The sequence below is a fragment of the Pantherophis guttatus genome, chromosome 1 (assembly GCF_059756535.1).
Source record: "Pantherophis guttatus breed Tessera chromosome 1, ASM5975653v1, whole genome shotgun sequence".
NCBI classification, from domain to species: domain Eukaryota; kingdom Metazoa; phylum Chordata; class Lepidosauria; order Squamata; family Colubridae; genus Pantherophis; species Pantherophis guttatus.
The window spans coordinates 53,159,863-53,186,404 of NC_142063.1; the positions used below are offsets into that span (position 1 = coordinate 53,159,863).

At 37.3% G+C, this 26,542-nt stretch overlaps 1 protein-coding gene across 2 annotated transcripts in view; it reads right to left on the reverse strand.

Annotated features, from left to right (window-relative positions):
* Positions 1-21,747: 21,747 nt before the first annotated feature.
* The window catches only part of ADCK1 (aarF domain containing kinase 1), a 108,547-nt gene continuing 103,752 nt past the window's right edge, over positions 21,748-26,542 (reverse strand). For both annotated transcript variants that reach the window (XM_034418232.3, XM_087873488.1), the window contains exons 9-11: positions 26,209-26,406; positions 24,947-25,140; positions 21,748-23,587 (exon numbers count right to left, since the gene is read on the reverse strand). In XM_034418232.3, coding sequence (XP_034274123.2) covers positions 23,419-23,587; positions 24,947-25,140; positions 26,209-26,406 — 561 coding nt within the window. In that variant the 3' untranslated portion in view covers positions 21,748-23,418. The remainder of the gene's footprint in view (positions 23,588-24,946; positions 25,141-26,208; positions 26,407-26,542) is intronic.

Sequence of the window (26,542 nt, forward strand, 5' to 3'; positions counted from 1 at the left end):
AAACAACTAATATTACATAATTAACCAATGTGAGGATGGATATAATAATAGATGACAATGGGAAGGGGTATAATATAGAATAGAAGGGAAAAATTGAATTTGATTAAGATTAGAGATGAGGATGAAGGGTAATATTGGTTTTTTACAAAAATAGATGAGGAATAAATATGGCAAAAAGGAAATATAGAAATTGTAAATTTAATTGAAATGACTAAACACTGTTTAAATTTGTAAACCGGCCAAATACTCTGTTCAAAGAAAATACATTGTATGTTTGTATGTGTGTTTCTAATTATTGTTATTTATTCATATTTGTTCTCTTTTATTCTTTAAAGTTTAACAATTCATTCTTTATCTTAATATCTTTATATTTGTTTGAGGTTGGCTTTCTTCCCTTTCATCTTTTTTATTGTACAGCAATCTTTCTCCTCAAACCTACCACCTCTCTCTTTTCTTTCCTTCTTACTTTCTCTTCCTCCCCCTCTTCTTCTCCTCCCTACTTCCTCTTCCTTTCTCCTTCTCCTCCTCTCTTCCTCCCTCTCTTACCCTCACTCCTACTCTAATTTCCCTTCCCTTCCTTCATCCCTCTCTATTGCTGTATCCTTTTATGCATATGGACTACTCAGAGGGCTGAAAAAGTTATTTCTGACTGGTCCTCGCACTTTTGACCAGTCCTCGAACTTACGACTGTCCTCACATTTTACATTTTTGCCCTATCTTGTCACCATGGTGAAGAGAAGCAGTTGTGAAATGAGTGACATGGTTGTTAAGAAAGCTGCACGGGCATAAATGTGAGGATGGTCATAAGTGTGAGGACCGGTCAAAAGTGCGAGGCCCAGTCAGAAATGACTTTTTTCAGCCCTCTGAGTAGTCCCTATGCACATAGCCATGCCCACCCGGTCACATGACGAGCTACCCACGCCTACACAGTCACGTGACCAGCTAGCCACGCCCACCCAGTCACATGATTGCCAAGCCACACCCCCAACTAAGCCACGCCCACAGAACCTGTTGTTAAAAAAATTGAATCCCACCACTGGTGAAAGGGCCTCATAAGTGGAATAGCCTAGGGCCTCTTTTCATCTAAATCCGGCCCTGGTCTATACTGCTTAGCAAAGGCAGTTCCAATAGTCCCCAGTTGCCATATTAAGTGAGTCACTGAAAGTTATTAAGCAAGGAACTCACATGATTGTAACTTCCAACTTCCTGATGCAAAGAATACTGAGCTAAATGGCCAGAAGGTGATATATACAATTTGCTCCTTTCCTTTCCTCTCCTACTTTCCTCCTTCTTTCCTTTCCTTTCCTTTCCCTTCCCTTCCCTTCCCTTCCCTTCCCTTCCCTTCCTTTCCTTCCCTTCCCTTCCCTTCCCTTCCTTTCCTTTCCTTCCCTTCCCTTCCCCTTTACGAGAAAGATACAGGAGTCCTAACTTTCTTACATGTCAGTAAAGGACTCAGCCTTATGAGGTAGGATGTCCTTCAGACAAGAAGCACATCCAGAAGTGCCAGCTCTAACTTTATTGTAAGATTATTTCAGAAGCTCAAGTCTGAAAATACATCTTTATCCTCTCCCCTTTACAGTTGTGGAATCTAGGAGGGTCCCAACTAAGATATTTGCCATCCTTACATTGTCTGACTGTCGCCCAACCTGCAGCTCTTCCACCTGTCTCCCAAACTCATGCCAACATACCATTATAAGTACTTCGTGAAATATAGGCGTTACAACCATAACTGTGAAGCCACTATATCAGTGCAGGAGATGGAGCTTGGGTATGTAGGCACCAAAGAGGAAGAAGAAGAGGTTTGAGACCTCAATCTTTCACCCTGTGGACTCAGATGTGCTACTATGTCCTTTCTATAGCTGACCTCTAGAGATTAATAGATTTATATAACAATATGCAGATTCTGAGGTAATCATTTTCAAGGATTAGTGTTTTACATAATTTCTCTAACACGAGGACAATCAGGCACAAGCACATTTGTTCTGGACTTTCCTGTCATTGTTCTCATTGCCTTCCATAAGCATTCTGTACCTGTGATACAGAACAAACTACTTGTAATAATAACACCCAGCAATAACTCTGAAGTCAGTTCTCCGACAATTTGTTTTATCTCTTTTCAGTCTGATTAATGTTTCCTTCCTTTGTGCATTAAATCACTTAGCATTCTTCTAATGTGAAATTTACAAGAATTTAACCCATAAATATGGGCAAATATATAGCATGCTAGATTTAATCATACAGTTCCAACTCCAGTATTCTACCAACTTCTGTCATCCACCAGCCTAAATCTCATGATTTAATTCTACCATCCATAATTGCTGAACATTTCCTGTTGCATGTCAGAAATCTTGGTCATTTCAACAGGCAGAGAAATAGTTAAAAGTACTTTCATAAAAATCTAAGTAGCCTTTAAGGAGTGGATTACCTGGCTGTTGGTAAAAGGGGTTGATATGGCTTTTTGCCATCTGCCTTTTTGTTCTCTGGTGACGATTCTAGGTTTCACACATTAGGCTGATTTTAGGTTCAACCACTTCAAGCTGTGATGACAAAAGTGTAGATGATTAAATATTCCCCCATACAAAATTATTTTATCCATGTAGAAAATTGGTATGCTGCTAAAAAGTTTAATTTAGAGCCCTTCTATCTAACATCTGGTTCTCTATGTGCAAGACAGTTTTTGGGTGGAAGAGCATTCAGTTGCTTGATCCCAACCTTACAAAACAAAATAATGGAATCCAAAAATAGATGTACCATCTCTATGGCTGCATGAGGACTAAAGCTTACAGAATATTTGCTGTCAGTATCTAAAAAGGGCAAGTGAGGCTTATTCCAAAAATAAATTATATGATATTTCACATTGGAACACTTGACTACTTTCTCTTTTCTTGTCATGGTTATTATCAAGAGAGATGGATTTTCTATCTCTGTTAAGCATGTTTCTCCTAGCTAAGAACAGTGGGTCTGAATCAGGGATGAAATCCAGCAGATTCTGACAGATTCTGGAGAACCGGTAGCGGAAATTTTGAGTAGTTTGAAGAACCGGTAGTGGAAATTTTGAGTAGTTCGGACAACTGGCAAATACCACCTCTGGCTGCCTCAGAGTGGGGTGGGAATGGAGATTTTGCAGTATCCTTCCCCTGCCACGCCCACAAAACCACACTCACAGACCCGATAGTAAAAAAAAATTGGATTTTACCACTGGTCTGAATACCTTGAAGATGCATGGTCTCTGCCCAAATTTCACTTAGTTTGAAGAGATTTGCTTAGACTGGCAAGAAAAGGAGAAGTTAAATCATTACCAGTTTCCAAGTTTTGGAAATATTTCTTCTTATATGCTAGTCTTCCTAATAAAGCAACCAAAATGGTTGGGTGGGTGGACTGAATAGTTTTTAAAAGGTAGAGCATTTGGGACTTTTGAGCTTAGAAAGAAGGCAACTGAAAGAGGGAGATGATCAAGGTGTGAAGTTTCCGAAAGATGCCCCAATTAATTTAAATTAATTTAATTAATTTAATTTAAAGTGATTCATGACATGGAGGAACTGAACAGGAAGAGGCTTTTTTCCTTAAAAAAAAAAAACACCTCCACACTAGGAACAGTGGCCATCCAAAGAAACGGAACAGAAGGAGATTTAAAATAGATGGAATAAAGTATTACACGCCTCATAAATAATCTTTGGGATTCATGCCATAAGACATAGTGATGGTCACTAATTTGGATGACTTGAAAAGGAAATTGAATAAATTCATCGAGGACATATCTGCAATCTTGAAAACTCAGTGTTGCCTCTGGGTAACATCTAAATACCAGTTTTTAGGGGATCAGTTCAAATGCCAGTTGCAGGAAAACAATGATGGGACAGGAGTGTAGCCTCATTCCCTTCTTGTAAACACCGCAAAGTCAGCCAATGTAAGAAACAAATGCTGTACTAAAGTGGCCCCTGATTTGTTTCATCCGGATTACTCATTTGCCCTTAAGTCTTAACACTATGCCCACATCTTCCTTGCAACTTCTCAAAATATTTCTTCCCTGTCTTTAATTTTAAAGCTTGAGAATGTCATAAGGTCTTTTTTGGTGATGTTTTAACCACCCTTTATTGTTGGAGGTGGTGAAAGATACTATTGATGGACTTTCTTTCTCTTACACATCTTTCCATCTCATTGAAACTTCTCTGGTTGCACACATTTCCCAATCTGAAAAACTCAGTGGAGTTCATTCATTATAACTTCACTTAAGATTTAATTGAAGCAGAAGAGATGAAGACTGATGGAGATATGAAAGACAGGACATTCATCTTTATTGCATTCTCATATTGCACCCATGAACATATTTTGACCATTAGATATCAAGAGACATAAAAGAAGAAAATTCAACACCTGGATTATGTCTGTTTCTCAAAATGTCTGTGTTTAAATGTATAAAGATATAAAGAACCTCTTTTTTTCTCTCTCTCTCTCTTCCTCTCTCTCTTTCTCCTCCCCTTACTAATTCTTCAGTAGCTTTTGCTATTATGGTTTTGGCTGTGCCGGTTCAAGACACAGGAAAAATGATAAATCATTCAGTAGCACAAGATGGGTAGATATGTTCCTAGGAGCTAGCAATCGCAGATAAATTCATTATATCTGTAATCTAAGTAACTCATGTTTTCCAGGGATGTTCCAGTAACCTAATGAAATCTTAGTTTACCTGGCCTCCATAGCCTTTCTTCTAAACAGGAATGGTATTAAATACTTACTCAAGCAAATATTTTAGTAGCTATCAGATGGCACTAGGGAAAAATATACCTCCCAGGCCTGGCTGCTTTGTTTGATGGGGATTGGCAAGGAGCTAGTTAACATTAAAGATGCCTGAATCAGCATTCATTGTTAACTCAGAACCCATGTGTTTACATGCTTTTCAGGATGTACAAGAAGTTAGTTTCAATTTACAGATGCTAGTTAAATATCAGTACCTTGCTACAACCAATACATAAAGTGACTAAGAAAAATGTGGTGCAGATTTTTTTTCACCCCCCAAAATTAAATCCCTGAAATTCAGACCACACAAAAATAATAGATTCCATGAAATCACAAAGCAGAGTGTGAAGTGATGGAAAAGCTGGGGGTGGGGAGTCTGTATATTGATATTTGAAACAAGCTCTAAAAAATGGACGATAATAACTGAAAATTATTCTGAGCTGTTGAAAGACATAAATGACCAAACAGCCTCCTGACTCCTGAATTACATTATGCAGAAAGAACTTAATAGCCTGCTATTATCCCTTCTCCTCACTGACAGATTTTCAGCAGTGAAAAGACAAACAAGAAGTGCATTTATAATCTAAACTGGGTTCACCTTTGCAAAACGCCAACCACAGCTAATTTCAGGAAGTGCTCTGGTGAGAGTGGAGAACAAATTTAACTTGGTGATAAGGTAATTTTTCTCTTCATCGTGTACCATTGTTGTTTGAGAGAATCAGGTAAGGTTGGTCCTATGATCCATGTAGAGGCTGAGGAGTCAACTGAGCTGAGTGTCTTAGCTGAATGGACACTCAGTTGCTGGGATACCAATTATTATCTTTATTAAACCTAGACAAGAACAGTAGTGACCATCAACTCTCAAAGATGTTTTCAAACACTGGGTGTTTGAAATCATGCTAAAACACAAATTTTCAAAGGGGCTCTAAAAATTCTCAAGATGAAAGAGCTGTTTTCAAGAAAGTTGAACTGGTCATTGAGGGCAGAAAACAAACTTGACTTTTATGTGGTTTTTTCCTCCAGAACTCGTTTGCAGCTGCTCACAAACTATAGCCATTATCTCCCTCCTTGCTGCTGCTTTAGCATTTTTTTTTTTATGAGAAGGAGACAAGGAGTTTTGTCTTTAATGAGATATGCTTGATCAGATAATCTAGATTAGGATATATTGGCTAGACACCACAGATGAATATAAAAATATTACAATATTGGCTATTTTATTTTCAGTGAATTGCTGCCCAAGGATACAAACAATCCCACACCCCAATAAATTTCAGGCTTGACAATTGCCTGATAATTCCCAGTATGAAATTTAGCCTTGTCACTGGTTGCATACTGAATCAGAAGATTCTTATAAAAGTGATGCATATTTTATTTATATTTATCAGACACATTTACATGGAATTCTCAGTGAATCTTTCTCCAGATGGAGGTCTCAGCCTATATCATTTTACCTTAATGTAATAGATGTTTCAGGTCATTTCTTGGGCTTTCAGTTTAAATGTGCAAAAAATGGGTCCATTCAGAAGACTATGGGGATAGCAGAAATGTGATCTCCAATAGCGTCAGCATAAGCCTAACTGGTTCTCTCCAAATATGTTAACATCTGTATGTAATACAAAAATATGTAAAACATGTGAAGAATGGCTACAGCAGTGGTGAAATGTAAAATTGGTTACTACTGGTTCTGTGGGCATGGCTTGGTGGTGGGGGGTAATGTGACTGGATGGGCGTGGCCAACTTTTTTTTTTTTTTAACTTTTAAAACATTTTTTCTACAACCTCTTCAGCCGAAGAGGTTGTTTTAAAAAATGCTTTTAAAAGTCTCTGACAATCCCAGCTGAGCCGCGCGATCATCAGAGGCTTATTTTTTTTAACTTTGAAAAGCATTTTTTTGGCCAAAGAGGTTGTAGAAAAAATGCTTTTAAAAATTTAAAAAAAGCCTCTGATGATTGCGTGGCTCAGCTGGGCATGGCGGGGGACAGGGATTTTTGCTACCAGTTCTCCAAACCACCCGCCGCCATTGCTACCAGATCGGGCGATCCGGTCCGAACCGGGAGCATTTCACCCCTGGGCTACAGGGGTTGAGTATGGCTAGTCTAGAGAAAAGAAGGACCTAAGGCTGACATGATAGCAGTATTCCAGTATTTGAGGGGGTCAACTTATTTTCCAAAGCCCCAGAGGGCAGGACAAGAAACAATGGATGGAAATTAATCAAGGAGAGAAGCATCCTGGAATTGAGGAGAAACTTCTAACACTGAGAACAATTAACCAGTAGAACAACTTGCCTTCAGAAGCTGTAGGTGCTTCATCACTGGAGGTTTTTAAGAAAAGACTGGACAGCCACTTGTCTGAAATGGCATAGGGTCTCCTGCTTGAGCAGGTGGTTGGACTAGAAGACCTCCAAGGTCCCTTCCAACTCTATTCTGAATCGAAAATTCTTGTTCACAGCATGACTCTTCCTCTCTCACATGTATATCAGCCAACAGCTCATTTATTCCTCCTGACCTTGCTTCTCTATAAATATTTTTAGGCGAGAATTTTTGTCATTGCATAGGAAGTATCCAGAATCTTCCTATATTTGTGTGACTTCTCAGCTTGCTTCCAGTCTCTTAGTCATTAACCTAACAGTTCCTCTACTGCTGAGTGCCAACACTTTAGTTGAGGCTAGAACAATCACAATTTCCAGCCAATGTGGTAGAGCTATTAAGGAAAGTGTCCCTTTGTCCCTCTGCCTTCTAAATCAGGGGTGTCAAACTCAAGGCCCGAGGGCCAGATCTGGCCTGCGGGGTGCTTAAATCTGGCCGATAGGGCTGCCCTGGAAACAGCAAAGGACCAGCCCTTGGTGGTTCTGCCAGGGAAAATGGAGATGCGGCCCTCCCGAGCTCCGTTTTTGCTGGCAGAGGGTTGCAAGAAGCTGTCACAGCCGAAAACAGAGCTCAGGAGCCTGTTTTCGCTGGCAGAGCGCTCGGGCCACTACCTGCGCCCCAACACGAGTGATGTCCAGCTGGCCATGCCCACCCTGGCCACACCCACCAAGGTCAAGCACAACCCTGATGCGGCCCTCAAAAAAATTGAGTTTGACAACCCTGGTCTAAATTATTAAGCAAGGTTATCTTATGTTTCATCTATTGCTCCCCAAATAAGATGGAAGATCTTCTCTTCTGTCTCAAGGGACTGACAGGCATTTAGTAATAGGCCTATGTAGTGATTCTCCTGTTTTCAGTTCTCATTTACTGAAAATGCCTGTTAAAGAAACAACTAATTCCTTCTTAGTGAGAGTACATAGCTGTTTTATTGAACATTTGCATCTTGCTCACAGTTAGCAAGAATTCAAAGCTTTTTACACTAACTTTTACTATCCAAGGCTAAGTTAAAACTGCCTACCACCTCCTACAGGCCCATCTGGCTCGTTAAAGATGCAATGGTGCACCAAAATAAAACCAGCTACAAAGCTTGGTATCCCTCCCGCAATGTATTTTGTGCAAAGGATGAATGCTTTTTCTGCACTTTCTCTGTTGTGGGACCCTTCTAATTTTGTCTTGTGGGAGATGGTGGGTAAGGGTTAGGGATAAAGAAAGATATGGATCAAAAATGGTGATTTTATCACAGAACGGATATGGGAAATGCAGTTGCTTGTTATGCTTTGAAACGAAAAGTCTCAGGAAAGCAGCCCATGTTTACTAAGTGTCAGGATTTACTTTCAATGTGGTAGATGTTTTAAGCAAAACTGAAGAGCTAGCTAGTACAAATCATGGCCAGAAATATTATTTACCATTCATTCTTTAACAGCAGCAACATAGTCCTGTGCTCCTGTAGGAGAAGGAATGGCAGAACCTGGGGGCAGAGTTAAAACAGAGATAAACCTAGAATTTTTACAGAGCTGCAAACTAAGTTTCACCTCCCTTGAATTCCATTGACTCTTATCTAATCCCAAGCAGGTATTAATCATTAGTTGAGAAGTGTCTTGTGCATAGTCACGATTAGCAATAAATCAGTTTAATTGACTCTTCATCTGTTAACCTGATCTTACCCTGTTTCCCCAAAAATAAGACATCCCCTGATAATAAGCCCAATCAGGTTTTAAGCACATGTGCTAAAATAAGCCTCCTCCCAAAAATAAGCCCTCCCCGAAAATATTTAAATGCAGAGCTGGAAATCAGGTAAGATGGCAAGAGGAGCCCCATCTTGCTCCATGCGCCCCAAAATAATAAGACCTCCCTGAAAATAAGGCCAAGCGCTTATTTTGGGGTTCAAAAAAATATAAGACAGGGTCTTATTTTCGGGGAAACATGGTACACGCCTGACAATTCCTGGCATTTAGCTTTGTCTTTCAAAAGCCACTTAGCCACTATTTTAGTCCTACTTTTATTAAAGTTAGAAGCACCATAGGACATCAGCTGGTATAACACTAGTTTAAGGTAATTACTTCACCCAGTCATAACCTTGGGAGATGTAAATATCTGAACAAAAACACTAAGTGCGCAGTTTGCAAGTAAAACATATCCTGGAGCCAGGGGTGGGTTCTACTTATCTTTACTACCAGTTTGCAACGGGGCTGCGCACATGCTCTTGCTTCGCTCGTGCTCGCACTCTTCTGGGCATGCGCAGAAGCTTCTGCACATGTGCAGAAGCGTCCTAATGACGTTGGTGTCAGTGGGCAGAGCCTCCTGCTGGTTTTACTACCAGTTCTATAGAACCAGTCCGAACCGGGGGTAACCCACCACTGCCTGGAGCATTCATCCATAGGGAAAAACAGTTTTACCACAATCAGGGAAAATAGTGAGGTATTCAAGTGCATTTAAAAATAATCAACTCGTATTCGAAAGTTCTCTTTCCCAAGTAGTTTTAATCTTCAAATTGTGTGTGTGTGTGTGTGTGTGAGAGAGAGAGAGAGAGAGAGAGAGAATTAATTAATTAATTAATTAATTAATTAATTAATTAGAATAGGTCCTTTATTTGGTTAGCTGACAATTTCAGTACTGATATTTCTGATATCTGTCTTTTACCTCAGATCAATGGACTAGTGCCATTGTAATTTAACACTGGATATGAAATCCAAAAAGTTACTCCATGCTTTGCATGTGGCAAAATTTATAGTGGAGTGCAAATGATCTCTTCTTTCTCAAACTGGTGCTTTCTAATATGATTATGTCTGCGCCTTCCAGATTCCTAGTTAACTCTGTGATAGTTCTGAATGTTGGATCATTCAATCATATAAGAGAGAAATACACAAACTGGAGATAGATATCAGCATACAATTCTAGTAGCTATTCAATAATACTGAGTAAATAACATTAAAATATAACTGGGGTTTTTGTGTGTGTGTGGGATGATAATAGAACCTTGTATAAAGTGGAAATAATTACATACCTTACCTATTATTTAGCAAGGATTAGCAATCTAATGTCCTTCAAATGTTTTGGATAACAGCTCCTACAAGCTTTCGCCATTGCTCAGGGCTGTGAGAATATCCTTGGGAAATAGAAGGAAGAGCTGTAGTCTGGACAATGATCTGACAAGAGATATTTCAATCCACAAAAAGAATGGGGGTGGCATCTCAGAAAGGACCCTACCTAGGTCTGAGGAATGTAAAAGCAAGAGAATAGAAGTGGTTTTGGACTTGTAAGATTCTGTTACTGTAATCTGTAAACAAAGGTAGTATTAGTACATATGGGTTTGGTTTCCTGTCTGGACTATTTCAAAGGACTGGCATTAGATTTTGAGAGCCAATGACAGCAACAAGCCAAAAAATCTGGTGTAAGGAGTTTCTTAACACATTCAACTGAACATGCTTGGAAACCTCCCCACATCATTGTCCCAAAGGCGCTTTTTCAAAAGGCAACCGGACTTTGTTTGTTCTTCCTTGAAGACAAATTTCAGTTGCCTTTTGAAAAAGCACCTTTGGGACAACCATGACTTGGATGACTGAGAATCTCCATAGACGCTCCCCACACCATTATCAATAGTGAAGATGCTTCTAAATGTTGCCAGTGGAGTGAATTTAGAATCTCATTTTAGAGATTTATGCTGAATTCATAAGGGTCAAGGTGGAGGTAAGGCACACATGGAAACATGGAGGGCAGAGACAGTATATATTAATCCATGTACTGTAAATCTACCTCTGTTTGATATTTTATTCCAAAGTACAGTTCTACTCATCTGGTCTCCTTTCCAGGTGACTTTTTCACTTCTCCAATAGGTGTATTATTATCAGTTATAGCAGTGACCCTTGTGAATGCATTGTTGCTGCTTAGATAGATTTCATTTCATGCCAACAAAGTTATTATTACTATTAGATGAGGCTGGATTTCAGCAAATCAGTTAAAGTTCACCATGAACCCAAGCAGAAATGTTCTTCAGTTCTGAACAGAACCTCTAGTGGCCAATGCAGAAGAATCAGAGATTAGAAGAGGCAAACGCATATTTGGTTCTTTCAGATTTATTTTTCATGTATATTATTATTATTATTATTATTATTATTATTATTATTATTATTATTATATTAGAAGGGGTTGGAACATAACAGAAAATATACAGTGCAATAAAATAAAATAAAATAAAATTATATAAGCTGTATTAGTTGGATCTCTTTAAATAAGCTTGAAATTTGATGTAGTGTGGGCATATCATTGTAGCTTAACATGCCATCGTAACTGAACTGCACATACCTTGCTGTAAAATGATTTGCAACACTTTTCAGGGTTCCCATTCATTTTAATGGGCCTTGCATTAAAGGTTACTCTGGGATGGAATCCAATTTTTACGATAGTTAATATGAAAAGGGTGGGTAGATGAAAAGGAAGACTGGAATAAGTTGAGTGAGGGAAGACTTGGAATACTGTTAGGTCATATCCTGCAGATTGGAGTAAGTTGAATGGGGTTTATACCTCATTGCATTTCTTACGAATTTCAATTTAACTCTAGTTCAATTCAATTACTTAGGACATTTGTGATACTAAGATACCAATTGTATTTGAAATTTTAGGGGCTCCTGGCATCTCATTAAGAATCTCTGTCTATTAATGTGATTTGCCTTGCTTTTACCTTAATAAACCTTGAAATAATGTAGATTTTTAAAAAAAACTTTAAAAAAATTGGTGTGTCCAGATTATTACCTACTTTTCTATTTCTCATTTTATAGGGCTAACATGATTAATGATTGTCAGAATCAGTTGTTGTCCAATTTAGATATTATTCTTGACTTTGCTAAGTATGAGCTTGGCTAGAACCTAGTAAACAACCAGATCATATCTATTAAAATTTGAATATATTATCTGAAAATCAATGATAGATTATTAAAGGCATTAAGGAATTCTATTGCAGATTGTAAGAGACACTAAATGTAGCATCAATGATTAGAATGCAAAAGTTGGGCAAATGGAAGAAACTAGAATCGTAGGAACTTCTAGATTTTGGAAATACAACATTGCAGGATAAGAGAATTGATTTTGATGGACAACATTGGAACCAAAACGTCTATGTAATTCATAGATAGAGGTATGCAATCCAATCAACTAACATATTTCCAAGTGCAGTTTATAGAACATGAATTATTGGTTCAAATCTATATTCTAAACTTGGAATTTTAAAGATGTTTGCAGGATGCAACCTGGGAAACATATCGTTGAAATATACAGTCAGATTAAGCAACTCATTTGTTTTGCTTGTTTTATGCCCAATTTGGGAAACAATGGGAAAAGATATGTCCTAAAAATAAAGCAGGGGAAAAATTCTTAAAATTTCAAAGAGGAAAAGATTCAAATAGTTTTGAAATCAAAGTTTCATAATATCCAGATTCCAGGGAAAGACAGAGGACAAAAAACATGAACAATGAGGAGGACATAGGATGACTGAATGTAAATTTTCAATGTTAAGCAAACATGCAATCTGTCTAAAAATGCATTTAAGAAGGAAGGAGGAAAGAAAATCAGAGAAACCATAGACATTTACAACTAAGGTAGGAATATTCAAAAATAAACATAGAAGAAAGCTGACAGAAGCAATTGAGATCAAATGAAAACAATAGTTAACTGAAACACTTCGTAAACAAGTTTATAGAATGGCAGAAACATTTTTAGAGAATGTTTCTGACTTCATTATAAAGTGAGGCATAGCACACAATGCATAACCCAATCAATCAGCAAAGCAGCAGACACACCAGTCAATCAGCAAAGCAGCAGAGACAAGTAAAATATCCATTGAAGTTCTCAAACCTTCAGGAAATGAGCCAGTTAAAGTGCTAACTCCACCATGTTAACAAATATGGACAAAAACTGTGTGTACTGTATTTGAAAAGATCAGAATATGTACTGGAAAAGATAGATATAAGAGAATTCACAAATTACAACAAGGCTCTGTGGCATAAAGACTGGGAAAACATTGGTGACTATATCAGTATCAAAGAAAGGAGATGCAAAGGAACGAACAATTTATTGAACTACTGTAATAATTCCTGACACAAATGACATTTTGCTTAAAACACACAGAAACATAAATAAAGCCATAAACCAGATGAAGGGGCAGGATTTAGGAAAGTCAGGGGGATATAAAATTGGATAGTTAACGTAAGATTAAGAGAGAGAAAAAGATTACCAGAAATCCTTTGACTGTGTAGGTTACATAGGATTGTGGAATACAGTAAGACCAGTGGTGGGTTTTAAAAATTTTTATTTCCGGTTCTGTGGGTGTGGTTTGGTGGGCGTGGCATGGCATGGCATGGCGTAGCATGGCATGGCATGGCTTGGTGGGTGTGGCTTGGTGGGCATGGCAGGGGAAGGATACTGTAAAATCTCCATTCCCTCCCCAATCCAGGGGAAGGTTACTGCAAAATCCCCATTTCCTCCCGATCAGGTGAGACTTGGGAGGCAGAGAATAGATGGGGGTGGGGCCAGTCAGAATTTTTACTACCAGTTCTCCGAACTACTCAAAATTTCTGCTACCGGTTCTCCAGAACTAGTCAGTACCTGCTGAAACCCACCTCTGAGTAAGACTAATAGATACCTAAATTATTTTGCTGAGGAAACTTTACAGTGAGCAAGAAACTACCATAAGGACTGAATTGGGAGAAATAAAGTATTTCAGAATAAAGGAAGGGAGCAGATAAGGATTCATATGGCTTCCGTGTCATTTAATATATCCAGCAGATATAAGAATAGAAGGATTGGAAGGAATGACAGTTGAAATCAGAATAAGAGGTTGATTTAACGTAACCTCTTTGTCAAATGAAAGTAAATTACTCTTGTAAGAATTTTACAAAAAATCATTGATATATAATCATTATAAAAGTAAAAAGTTTAAGAAAACAGAGTCAATGTTAAATATTAAGAAAATGTAACATCAACTTGTACCTTACAGAATTTACAGTTGATTTTGAGGAAATTAAAATAATAGATAAATTGAAAGTTCATTGGGAAGTATAAAAGAAATCAATCTTCGAGAGGAAGGCAATGACAAACTTAAAGAAGATCATGAAAGTAAGGAGATTTCAGTGTCAATAAAGATCAAAATACTTAAAGCAATGGTCATTCCATTAGTATCCAATAGATTCTCAGAAAGGGTGAGAAAATTTAGACAGACACCTTGAAGTTATGGATTTGGTAGATGGTTACTACGTGTATCATGAAATGCAATAAGAACCAATACTTGGATCATATAAAGGCTGATGGCAGGCAGAAACCCATATACTTTGAGCATCTGATTCAGATAATGAATTAGAAATAGAAATAGATAATGAATTAGAAATATACAGTATACTATGCTTGGCAAAGTTAAGGATGGCAGAAAAAAAGAAGGAAAAGGCAACAGAGAGGTTGAGTGGCAGGATAAAATAGATTACTATAATATCCTTGGAAGAATTCTAAGATTGTCATCAGAATCAGGAGAAAATGGTGATCATATGTTCTTATGTACAATTAAAACTTGGACCACATGTTTTCTGAATAGTTTTTATCCCAGAGCTATAATTGCACTCAACAATGAACTAAAGGGCCACCATCAGTGAGCTGTTGGACAGCATTACTTAGTCTGTTGTGTGGATGTTTGGGTGGTTTAGGAGTGGGGAATTGTGGTGGGTGGGAGTGTGTTTGGGGATTGTTATATGGACCTTGTCTTTGGGTGTTAAGTGAATTTTATTGTATGGGTATACTGTGTATGCATGTACAATGACAATAAAGTTATTATTATTATTATTATTATTATTATTATTATTATTATTATTATTTCACAGGAGTTAAATCCAATTTGATGACATTTGACTCAGTAATAACATACTTCTAATGTTAAGTCTGAAAACAATTCTCTGCTTTTTCTATTGAAAGATGTTCTAAATTTTCAGATTCCTCTAAATACCTGTTGTATTTTGATCCCATATTTTCCACTGATTGCACAGAAAATGAATATACTTCTGGGTTTTCCTTACTCTTGTACTGCTTTGTTCTTGCTCAGACAGTGCAGCAAAAAGCAAAAATATCCACTTTGTCAAGACTATTATCCCCTTGCTGTTTTAATACCCTTCTTGTTGATGCCAGTAGAATTGCTGGTAGATTACTCTCAGGGCATAAGAGTAAGAAGAAGCAAGGAACAAATGTGTCTGAAAATAGTGTGGAGATGAGAGAAAGGGTTCAAAGGGACCACAAAAAGGCCAATAAATCAGTCTTTTTCAACCTCCTGCCAAATGTGACAGACTACAATACCCATAGTTCAACATATCTAGGGATCTATTAAGACAGTAGCAATAAATCAGTCTCTTTTCCCAGAATATTAATACTGTACCATAGAATCCATTTTTTTCCTGTACAAAATGTATCATATATTAATATAGGATGGAATGGAATGGATTGTCTAAAATATATTTTAGCCTTTGTTTTTATAAATTAATGAACATATTAATGCCTATACACACACACACACACACACACACATATACGGTATCGGGGTGAAATCTACTTACCTTCCCTACCGGTTCAGAAGTGCACTTGTTGCTCACGCGCACACATCAGATGCGTGCGCAGACCCTCTGCGCATGCACAAACCCTTCTGCGCATGCACAGAGGGTAAAAAACAGATTAACAGAGGGTAAAAAACAGGAAGTAACAACGACCAGGTGGGTGGGTGGAGCCTCGCACTCCCATCGCTACCGGTTCTCTGAACCACCCGTCACCATCTCTACCGGTTCAGTTGAACCGGTCCGAACCGGTAGCATTTCACCCCTGTATGGTATATATAGTGCATCCTCATGTAGAATGCTATGCACTTACTTTTCTTTAAACAGTTCTTAGTACAGACTGATTTCTTTAAAAGTTAACATTTCTGCCAAATCATCTACAGCTAGTTCAAATGCCTGCTTTTAAACAATCTGAAAATAATATCTCAAAGTAAAACAACAAATCTAACAGTAAAATAAAATTCCAACTTAAATTCTATGAAGTTTAATTCTTTAATACTGACCCAGAGCTTAAAGAGAAGATACCAGATTTGCTTAGAAAAAAAAATGTTGAAGAAATTTTGAAGTGCTCCATTATAGAAGAACAGTTTCTGCCCTTAATGGCAAGCATCTTCAATTCTGAAGGCACTTAGCTCACAGTCTCAGACTAAATAAACAGGCAGTTTTATGAGGTCATAAGAACTAAACTAAAATGTTATCTGTTCTCCAAACAAGTTCTAAAACTAGATAAAGAGTTTTACCTAATATGTACCTTTGGATCATTTGGGATCAATAAATGAACAAGTATAATATTTTGACTCATTTGTTTAATTATCTTTATCTATTTTTAGGACTTGTGTTGTTAACAGAACACATTTTAGGTAATATTAATGCAGAAATATTAAAAATTTAAAAGGCTTCACAAACCTTTAAGCACAACTGTAGCATTAATCAAATTTGCAATCACCCACAGCTACATTTTACCAAACAACTATAACTTTGGGTGGTTTGGGAGATTATATATCTCCTATGATTCATTCACTTTGGGCCAGAAGATAGAGTGGATATAATAAATGTTAATTCAAATTATCAATTGGAGAAGGAGGAGGAGGAGGATTATTTATTATGTTTTTCAGGGCTTAATACTTTGGGTCATTCAATAAAAATTCTGGCTGAGAATTCAGGACAAAGAAAAAGGAGTACTTCATATAATTTATGGAATACATTGCTACATGTAATGGTTGAGGTCAGGTATTAGATTAATTTGAACATGGCGCCGGCAGGAGAACAGAAGTTGTATTTTGTCTGAACTGTTTATTGTTTGATCCACAAATGCTTTATACATTTCAAGGAACTGAAGTGGAAATTGCTACTGCAACAAAATTTGCCTTATGCTAAACTTTGGTACCAGTTTATTTAACATTCTTGTCTAAACTGATTATTTATAGGGTTTTTTTAGTTAGTGCATTGTAAGCATTCCCTTCAAAGCATATATAATGAGAAGTATGATAAAGATATGTATGCATGTTACAATTTAAGAATAACATAAAAAGTGTCTTCTATAACATTTGGCTTTATGAGCATAATTATTCATAATGCTCCAAGCAGGCCACCCCAAAAAAGAAAAAAAGACTATGACTCTGCAGGGTGTAATAGGAAGTGTAAGTACTTGCTCCCGTGGTAAAATATAAAAGATTAGATAGAATTATAAAATAGAATGTTTAAATTACTCTTTTTTTAAAAAATTTGATTTATATGCCGCCCTTCTCCGGAGACTCAGGGCGGCTTACAATGTGCTCAGCAATAGCCTTCATCCTTTTGTATATTTATACAAAGTCAGCTAATTGCCCCCACAACTGGGTCCTCAATTTACCTACCTTAGAAAGGATGGAAGGCTGAGTCAACCTTGAGCCTTGGCGAGATTCGAACCTACAGTAATTGCAGGCAGCTGGTCTTAATAACCAGCTTAATAACAGGGTGCCTTAGACCACTGTACTACCAAGGCTCTTTTTGTAATTCTCAGTTTTCCTAGAGCCATGCTTGATATATGTTAATGCTTCAATTCCCTGAAATTCTCTTATAGGGCAGTTTTTTGCCTAATAAGGCAACAAGGCAGAGAAAGACAGAGGAAAAAGTACCTAGTGCATCTATTTAATTCTAGACTTACACTAGATTTTAATACTATGTGTTTTTTAGATTTTGGCTCAACTGAATTCACAGGGATGAAAGCAATAATTCAACAGGCCACAACAATTCCAACTAAGAATTACATGACGTGGCTCTATTAAGCATTTCCATCACCATTTTTGATATAAATGTGCTCCAGAAATATTAACTTCTAATATGTCCAGAGAGATAGTTTAGTCCAGAGAATAAATGAAAGCTGTTGTGGGATCCAGAAACATCCAGCTGTTAACTATTCAATTATCAACTATTATCAGATAGTTATGTCTGATCAAAATTGATAGAGAAACTCTACTATGAGAACCTGGAGGCAAGCAAGGGCCACTGATTCATAAGAGTGGACAAAGCATCAAATCCAATCTTGTGCTCAGTGCAAAAATGGAAATTAAAGACTCTCTGACAGATACTTTTTCACCTTTGCTTGAACACAGCCAAGGAAGGAGATTTCACTACTTCTCTAGGTAATTGGTTCCACTATCAAATAGTTAGAAAGTTAGGAACAGTTACAGTTGGGAAGGTTTTTCTAATGTTCAGATAGAATCCGTTTTTCTGTCATTTAAACCACTTATTCCCCGTGCTGTACTCTGGAATGATAGTAAATGGGTTGTGACCTTCTTCTATGTGCTAATTTCTCTATACACATCTAGAAATGCAATGTGAAAAACTAGAAATAGTAATATTTAATAAAGTATATTAAATCATGAATACATGAAATCATGCATTGCAAAGCGTATATTTTCTCCTGCCATTATATTAATAGAACTCGGGGTCATTCAACAAGGCTGAACAGAGGGAGGTTCAGGACAGATTGTGCTTTGCACAGGATGTAGTTAATCTGTGGGATTATCTATCTACAATTTGGTGATGTCCCCAATTTAAACAGTTTTAAGTGGAGATTAGAATTGTTTTTGTAAAACTAATAATGGCTATTAGTTATTATGGCTAAACTGTATGTCTAGAATGCCATAGTTACCACAGCCAACTATTTTTCTTCCATTCCCCTTTGTCAGGTTCCCCAAACAAGAAAAACACACAGTAATTCTTCCATGTAGATTTCTTTAATGTTCCACACCTCTAGACAGAATCTTGGCAAACTAACCACACTGTTATCTACACCAGGGGTCCTCAAACTACAACCTGCCAAAGCCATTAATTCAGACCATGAGACTGCCCCGCCCACATCACCCCGCCAACCCGCCATCTCCCACCCTTTGGCTAAGCACAGGATTTACCTTCGTGAGCCCCGCAGGCTGGAACTGGAAGGTGAGGCTAACATTTTTGGCCGGCAGAGTGCTAAATTGGCCATACCCACCTAATCACACGCCCACCTAGACACGCCCACCCATCCACATGCCCACCTAGACACGCTCAGCCAGCCAGTCTGGGCCCCCAACAGTCTGAGGGACCGTGAATTGGCCTTGTTTAAAAAGTTTGAGGACCCCTGATCTACACCATCTATACTCAAAGAGCTACCGGGGCTGTCTTGACCCCCTCTCATACAAACCATCTGAACTGAGCTGTCTCTTAATCCTCAGGAATACACTCCATCCCTCCTGAAAATCCAAGCCATAGAATCCACCACACCTTGCAAGTTCTGAAAATATCTGAAAGACTAGAGTCACCAGGCAGCCTACCAAAGAGTTCCACATGGTCTTGCTGCCTTTCTCAGAGTTATGAATCAGCAGCCTGAGGCGAACTCTGGAGTTTTGACTCAGATGGAGATAGAAAAGTGGTGATTCTTGCATTGCTACCTGTAGTGAGAAGCCTAACAGATCCCAAGAAAACAAAGGAAGAAATGACACTGTTGCCAAAGAGATGGCCCAGCCCAAAGGAGGGAGGGAAATATGAGAAAAAGAGCAATTTTGTCTTAATTATGCTAATTATAAATTGAGTGGAAGAAGTGTTTTCAAGATTCTGTTATACTGCCCTACTAGCAGTAAAAACCTTTTTAAAAATGCAAGTGGATCTTGTTTCTTGTGTGCCTCACAGGGCTTGATTTTAGTCTTGAAAACCTGTCAAAGCAATTCTCCCATTCAGCTCATACCTGGCATAATTAAGAAAGAATTTCACTGAGACTCTCTCTGTACTCAAGGTGAGAAAAGTTCTGATAAAACTGTCTCTGAGATTTACAGTGTGAGGCAGATTTAGGGAATAAAAAGGAAAAGGAGCCATAAATAAGCAAAGGTCGACTGTGTGATTATTTTACAGCTTAGTTACAGTTGGAAAATACTATTAAGAAATGTTCCAAAAGCTCTCTTAAAAATGACTTTTGATGAAAATTTGAATAGCTTAATTTTTTTTAAACTGCACTGTCATCAGAAATATGCTTCAAACAAGTCTTGCAAGTCATGCTTATTTTTGACATCAGTTGACATAATGTTTTTTGACCAGGAGAGGGAGTTAATAGAGACACAATCTAAATAAAATATTCCCTTGAATTTTAACCTTGGAATTCAAAGGCTTGTGCAAATGACAGATACCTGGAAAGAAATCCTTTGCAAACACGAAGAAATTATTCAAAGACATAGAATAGAAAAAAGTTCATTTTGACTCATCTGACTCAAAACCTGAAGTGGACCAAAGTTATAGAATCAATCACTTTTTAAATACGTAACTGAAAAATAGAAAATTAGAGATTATTGATCAAAATTACACTTATTTCCATACAGTGAGTTAATTTCATACACATACAAAACAGTTGATAGAAAAATTCTAGTTCAAAAAAATCTTCCTGACATGAAATAAATGTCTAGGAAATATCTCCCTTAGGAGAAATGAGCAATGGTTGACCATTTTACTACTTGTGAGGAATCAACGGACAATTTTAAGGATATGTTCCCTTCTGCTCATTTAGTTCTCCTAGTTTTCCCTACAATATTCCATTCTCCAATTTCCTTCAATGGAATTTCAACATTTAACATACAGATAACTTTAACTAAATGCTAGGTAATAGTTAGAAAAATGGGATCATATTCTAGGGTGAAGTATGGTCTTGCATTCAAAATTTCCCTGGATCAAGCCCAGTATACATGATAATCCTTCAGGTTTGAAGAAGACACACTGTTGTGCAGTTTATCTGTGGACATGGATGTCTGCTGTGCTAGTCTGGAAGCACTGATTCTAACACAATAGGAGAACTGGAAGGATCTATGACAATTCACCGTGGCCAATTTGCCACAGCCAACTTGCCACAGGACAATTTGCTGCGGGGGCAGGAGTTACACTAATATCAAAGAAATGGTGGAATAAATAATTAAAGAAAGGATGCAAAAGAAGGGACAAAAATAAAACATGAATGACAAAAATCAAAATATTTTTTTATTTTTTTTAAATAATTAAATTGAATTGTTAAATTGTCCTATGGCAAGTTGTCCCGCGGCAAGTTGACTGCAGCGAGTTGTCCCATGGCATATTGGCCATGGTGAATTGGCCGCCATGAATTGACTGAGGCAAGTTGGCCATGGCGAGTTGTCCCATTCCGAACTGGAAGTCCATTGTTGAAGTAATGGAGGGTGTTATTCTTGACCTGATGATGGCTATCAGTTTTTGGCAGCACCTATTTCAAAGCTGGTGGATGCTTCATAATCACAGGGTGCAAAAAGGGATCAGGTCACAAGGGACAGGAAAGGTCTCAGCTGGAGACCCTGCAGAACTGGTGAGAGCAAACATAGAAGCAAATAGTCTGACCTTGTGCAAAGCAGCCTCCTAAACCTTGTATAAGTGATACTCTGTTGTATTATACTCATGAGGACAGAAGGAAAATAAATAATAACTGTGACTGCACGCTGTTCTGTTTGGCAAAACAGTAAGATCAAGCTGAGCCTGGGGCTGTCCCCGTATACCTTTCGTTTGTACAATGAACAAATAAACAGGAGAGATACTTGGCAATGTACACGATAGAACAAAGGATTAATGTTTTGAAGGATTTTATTGAAATTGGCATTATTGAGTAAATAACAAGTTCCACATTCCAGCAGTTATGAATCAGATATTTTATTCTGGAACTGAGTGAGGCAGGATCCAATGAATGCACCAATTAACTTTTAACACATTTTGTTTCATATTTTTGAAAACTAGAAAGGTAACTGGTAGTTAATCTGTTAATTAATGCGCCCATGGTTTGTCAAATAAAATGCTGACATTACAATCAGATATAACTATGCCTAATATTTATATCCAAAGAAATAGTGATTAAAATTTGGTTGTGACTTGTACAATTTTAGTATTTGATACATCACTACTTCTGATCCTATGGAAGATTTCACCAAGAACCTACTGTACATTTTTAAAAAATGTAACAAGTGCCCTGTCACATACATCAAAATAATTAAACGTAGATTTCTATGTATAAAGTTTTATTTACATTAGTTGGTTGAAAATAATTAATTAAATGGACGTATCCTTATTAATACAGAAAAAAGGCCACTATTCCCTATAATAAAATAATTCTTACATTTCCATACCACTTTTATAAAAGCTGAAATTTTGCTAATAATTTATGATATCCCTTCCTTGACATAATACATTAGTGTAAGCCCTGTTATGCAGAGGTTTTTGAGATAATAAGCTCAATAACCATGTTACATTTTATATCATATTTACTATGTTTTTATATTTATTTATTTATTTCTCCATAGGGAAAGTGAAAAGAATGGAATTATTTGGGGAGGAGGGATATTACTTGGATTCTGTGTAAGAAATGAGTGAATATTTCCTCTACATTATGTATTCATACATAATGAATATTTGACTTGGAAATGAATTCTTGAAACAATAAGCTGCTATTTAACATTGCCTTCATTCTCTACATTTCAAACAAGGCTCACATTTCTGTGATTATGACAAAAAGAGCATACAAAAAAATGACCTAAACTCACAATCTAAAGGTCAGTTATGAAAATAGATCTTCAACCCTAGGCTTTCCTTCCCAAAACAAATATCTATTCAATAATCCTGACTATAGTTCCTTGTCCATATGATTTCCATTTTATTTTCATATCTTTCAGGAGAGATGAGAATATATTAATACGGCTATCATGTAGTACAACAGCTCAAGGAACCCAAAGAATACCCTTACCCAACTTGATACCTTCAACATGGTTTGAACTTCAGCTAATATCTGACTACTGGCCAACTGTAGTTATAGTCTAAAACATAGACTACAAAGTAAAGTAAAACTTGGAGAAGATGACCATAAAGTACTGCTAAAAGCTCACTATTCATTGCAGATTTTAAAGTTGTGTTTCATAATTTAATTGCCCTTTTTTTAAAAAAAAAATGGCCCTATAAAAATTAATTTGGGTCATTTAGATTTTACTGGAGGACTTTCAAAGGCCTATCAATTCCCCTGCACTATATTTGGAAATGCAAGTTTCTGGCTTCTTTTAGTTCTAGCTGCCATTTTGTATTTCCTATTTTTACAAAGATGACCCTGCAAAATACAATGAATCTATAGCACCATGTACAGTATACATGAAGAAACACCAAAAACACTACAGGAAAAATAAATAAGAAGTGAATGCTACCAATGGGAAAGGCAAGACGAAATCAAGGCCAGCTTCACTAATACACATTCTTCTGCTACTTAGAACAGTGCATCCACTTCAAGAAAGCAATGACCCAGTTTCCCAGCTGGGACACTTTCAGCCATAGAAATAGTTCATACAGGTTGATCTGCCACAAGGTCAAGGCCTCAGAAAGGGATATCTGGGCCTTTCTGAACAGCGAGTTACTCTTGCTCCTTTGATACCTGAACAAAACACAAAAAGAAATGCATTAACTGCCTTATAAAGTAACAATAACATGCCCAGAGAGGAACAATTTCTAAAATACAAACTATTTCATAATTTCAGCTGAGTACAATATATGTAGTGTGTACTAATTTACACAGTGGCTCTTCTCATATGGCATGGATCTCCAATCTTAGCAACTTTACAAATTGTGGACTTCAACTCCCAGAATTCCTCAGACAGCAGAGCTGCTAAATTGGAGAACCCTCTCATATGGGACTCAAAGTGTGTCTCTTCTTCTACTGTTGCATTAAGTTCTCCAATTACTCCATGCTTTATAGGAAGAATGAGTGAAACAAAGACATCAATAACAATACAAAGGAGAAGAAGTAAATAAACTATTTAATCTTGTCTAGAAAAATCTGTGAGAAAAAGCATAGACTCTTCAGAATTACTTTGAAGGTGGGGATGGAGAGAAAAGGTAAGAGTGAAAAGGAGAGGAGACAAGACTGATGAAGATGACAGGTAAAACAGAAATATCTCCACAGAAAGAACCAAACACCCTCAAGCCCCATTTTGTATTCTCCGCAAGTGATGAATGGTATACTATGTCTACAACTCCGTAAGCAATTTTCTCCACTTTAATTGAATTTCCTTACGCTGTTTCAAGACAACAGCAGATAATAAATATCACAAATGGGCAAATACTTTGAAAGAGGCATTTCACAACAATATGAAAGATATACAAATTAACTGTTGAAATCGGTGAAGCAGCTGTGCTTTTTTCCAAACTCACACCACTATTTTGTAAGCTGGTCCCAGCTGTTTCCATATGCATGGCATGTCCATTTTGTTTCAATTGGGAAAAATGGAAGTGAAATAGCTACATGTTTGTTTAGATAACTGGGAGTAGCTACTTTAATGATTTGGAGAATGCCCACTCATATAGCAAAATATCTCTGTGAACGTATTTGTATAAAACGAATAAATATTTTTATGACTACTATTGTCTACTGCATCGAAAAAGCATCAAGCTGACTTTTGTAACTTCTGCATTTCAAAGTCATTGCAAACAGGAATCACAAAGTCAATTAATAGTTCAGATTTCTACTTATGGGGGACTGATGGGTAAACTGTTAGAACCACAGAAGATTGTTTTTGTACATGATAATTTTGATTATTACATGCACAAAGATGAAAAGATTTGGTAATGGAAGAATGGTTGATGAAGCTAATGGAACTTGCTAAAATGGCTAACTTAACTTGTTTGATTAGAGAAAAAGACGATATCTACATTTATCAATGACAGGAAATCCCTTATGGATTTTTTTCTGTAAAAAGGGGAAAAAAGAATCCTGCTTATGGGAATGGGGACTTACGCAGCAACAGCTCGTATGCAGCAGCGAGACATGTTGAGGAAGGAGCTGGCATTAGCCCGTGTCTGCAGGGCGGATTCAATCCCCCTTAGCAAATCATTGGTCTTCAGCAGCAACAGCATCTGACGAGGAACATTGCTGAGAAGCTTGGTGATCTGAGGTAAGTAAGTAGCAGCATTGGTCCGGATTTCTACATCCTGGAATAATCAGATTAGAAATGTAGGAGAGTCCAGGAAGGGAGAGATTCTAAGCACTGTCACATTCTAAGCACTGTCTATTATGATCAACAGGAGATTTCCAAGGTAGTAGGCAGGGATATTTCCTAGAGAAGCTAAGGTCTTTTCAAACGGAAATGCAAAATCTGAAAACTTTCTGATTACACAAAGCACATGTTTTGATTTTTAAAAAGAACCTTAGAGTTTCCCATATGATAGTTCTGATGGCATTTGTTTATTTATTTGATTTTAGTGAGCAGCTTATACAGGAGTTCTCCCTTAATTTTATCTGTACAAGGCAATCTCCTGAGGGAAGCTTTGCTCAAAGAGAGCAACTAGTCCAATGTCATGCAATGAGCTTTGGGCTGAGTTGAGATTTAGACTTCAATTTCCTTGGTCCAAGCCTGACACCTTAAATACCTACATTATTTTAGTCAGCCGTCAATACCCTAATCAACAACTAAAAAGCCACACACAACCAGACACCATATAAATACCACACACAGAATAGCCCGAAGCCCACATTCTGTTAGAGAGAAGTTCCCTGAGGATGGGCTCCAACATGAATCTGAAAGATCGGAAGACTAAACTTCTGGTCCCAGTGACCGACTCAGACTGGATCCTGTAACATTATCCTGGGACACATATATTCGCTTTCATTCATTAAAATATTATATTAAAACATTAAAAATATTTTTAAAGTATTTATGCGCTATATTAAAATATTACATTAAATATATAGCACAAGACTATATTAAATATTAAATTATTACACTATATACAGTATTATACTTTATTAAAAATATAGCACAAGAGCTGGTTTACACTGGTAACTCAGTGAAAGGCAGCATGCATTTTATGCAGAAAACACCAAGTTCAATTTTGGGAATGGCTGATCCCCAGTCTGAAACGACTACTGGCCTATTAGAAGAGAGCAGTTTCAGTGTAATGTAATCTGCCAGGTTTATTCTATCTGAGATAGCTGTGAATCTTCAGCATGGCATTTTTGTGTGTCACCTTTTTTTAATCCGTTATCCCAAGAAAATGTACCTCGTTACTTGTGACGGGCAAACGATCAATGCCTTTGTTGACTGATTCCCAGGAACGTGCAGTAAGCATGCAAGCAAATAGGGGGTACAGATCCCCTGCCCCCAGGTGCTGGCTATATTTTTTTATCTGCTTGATGTCTGCCTTGATCAGGGCTTGCCAAAGTCGGCAGTAATCCAAGCGGAAGCTGTCTGTCAGGACCTTAAGAAAAACAATGGCCCAAAGTATTGTTAAACAGTATGTGGACTCAAGTACAGATAGTTCTTGAAAGAATTAAATGGTCTGGGACACTTGTTTCATACCAACACAGAGAGTTGACTTAAATTCTGGAACATTG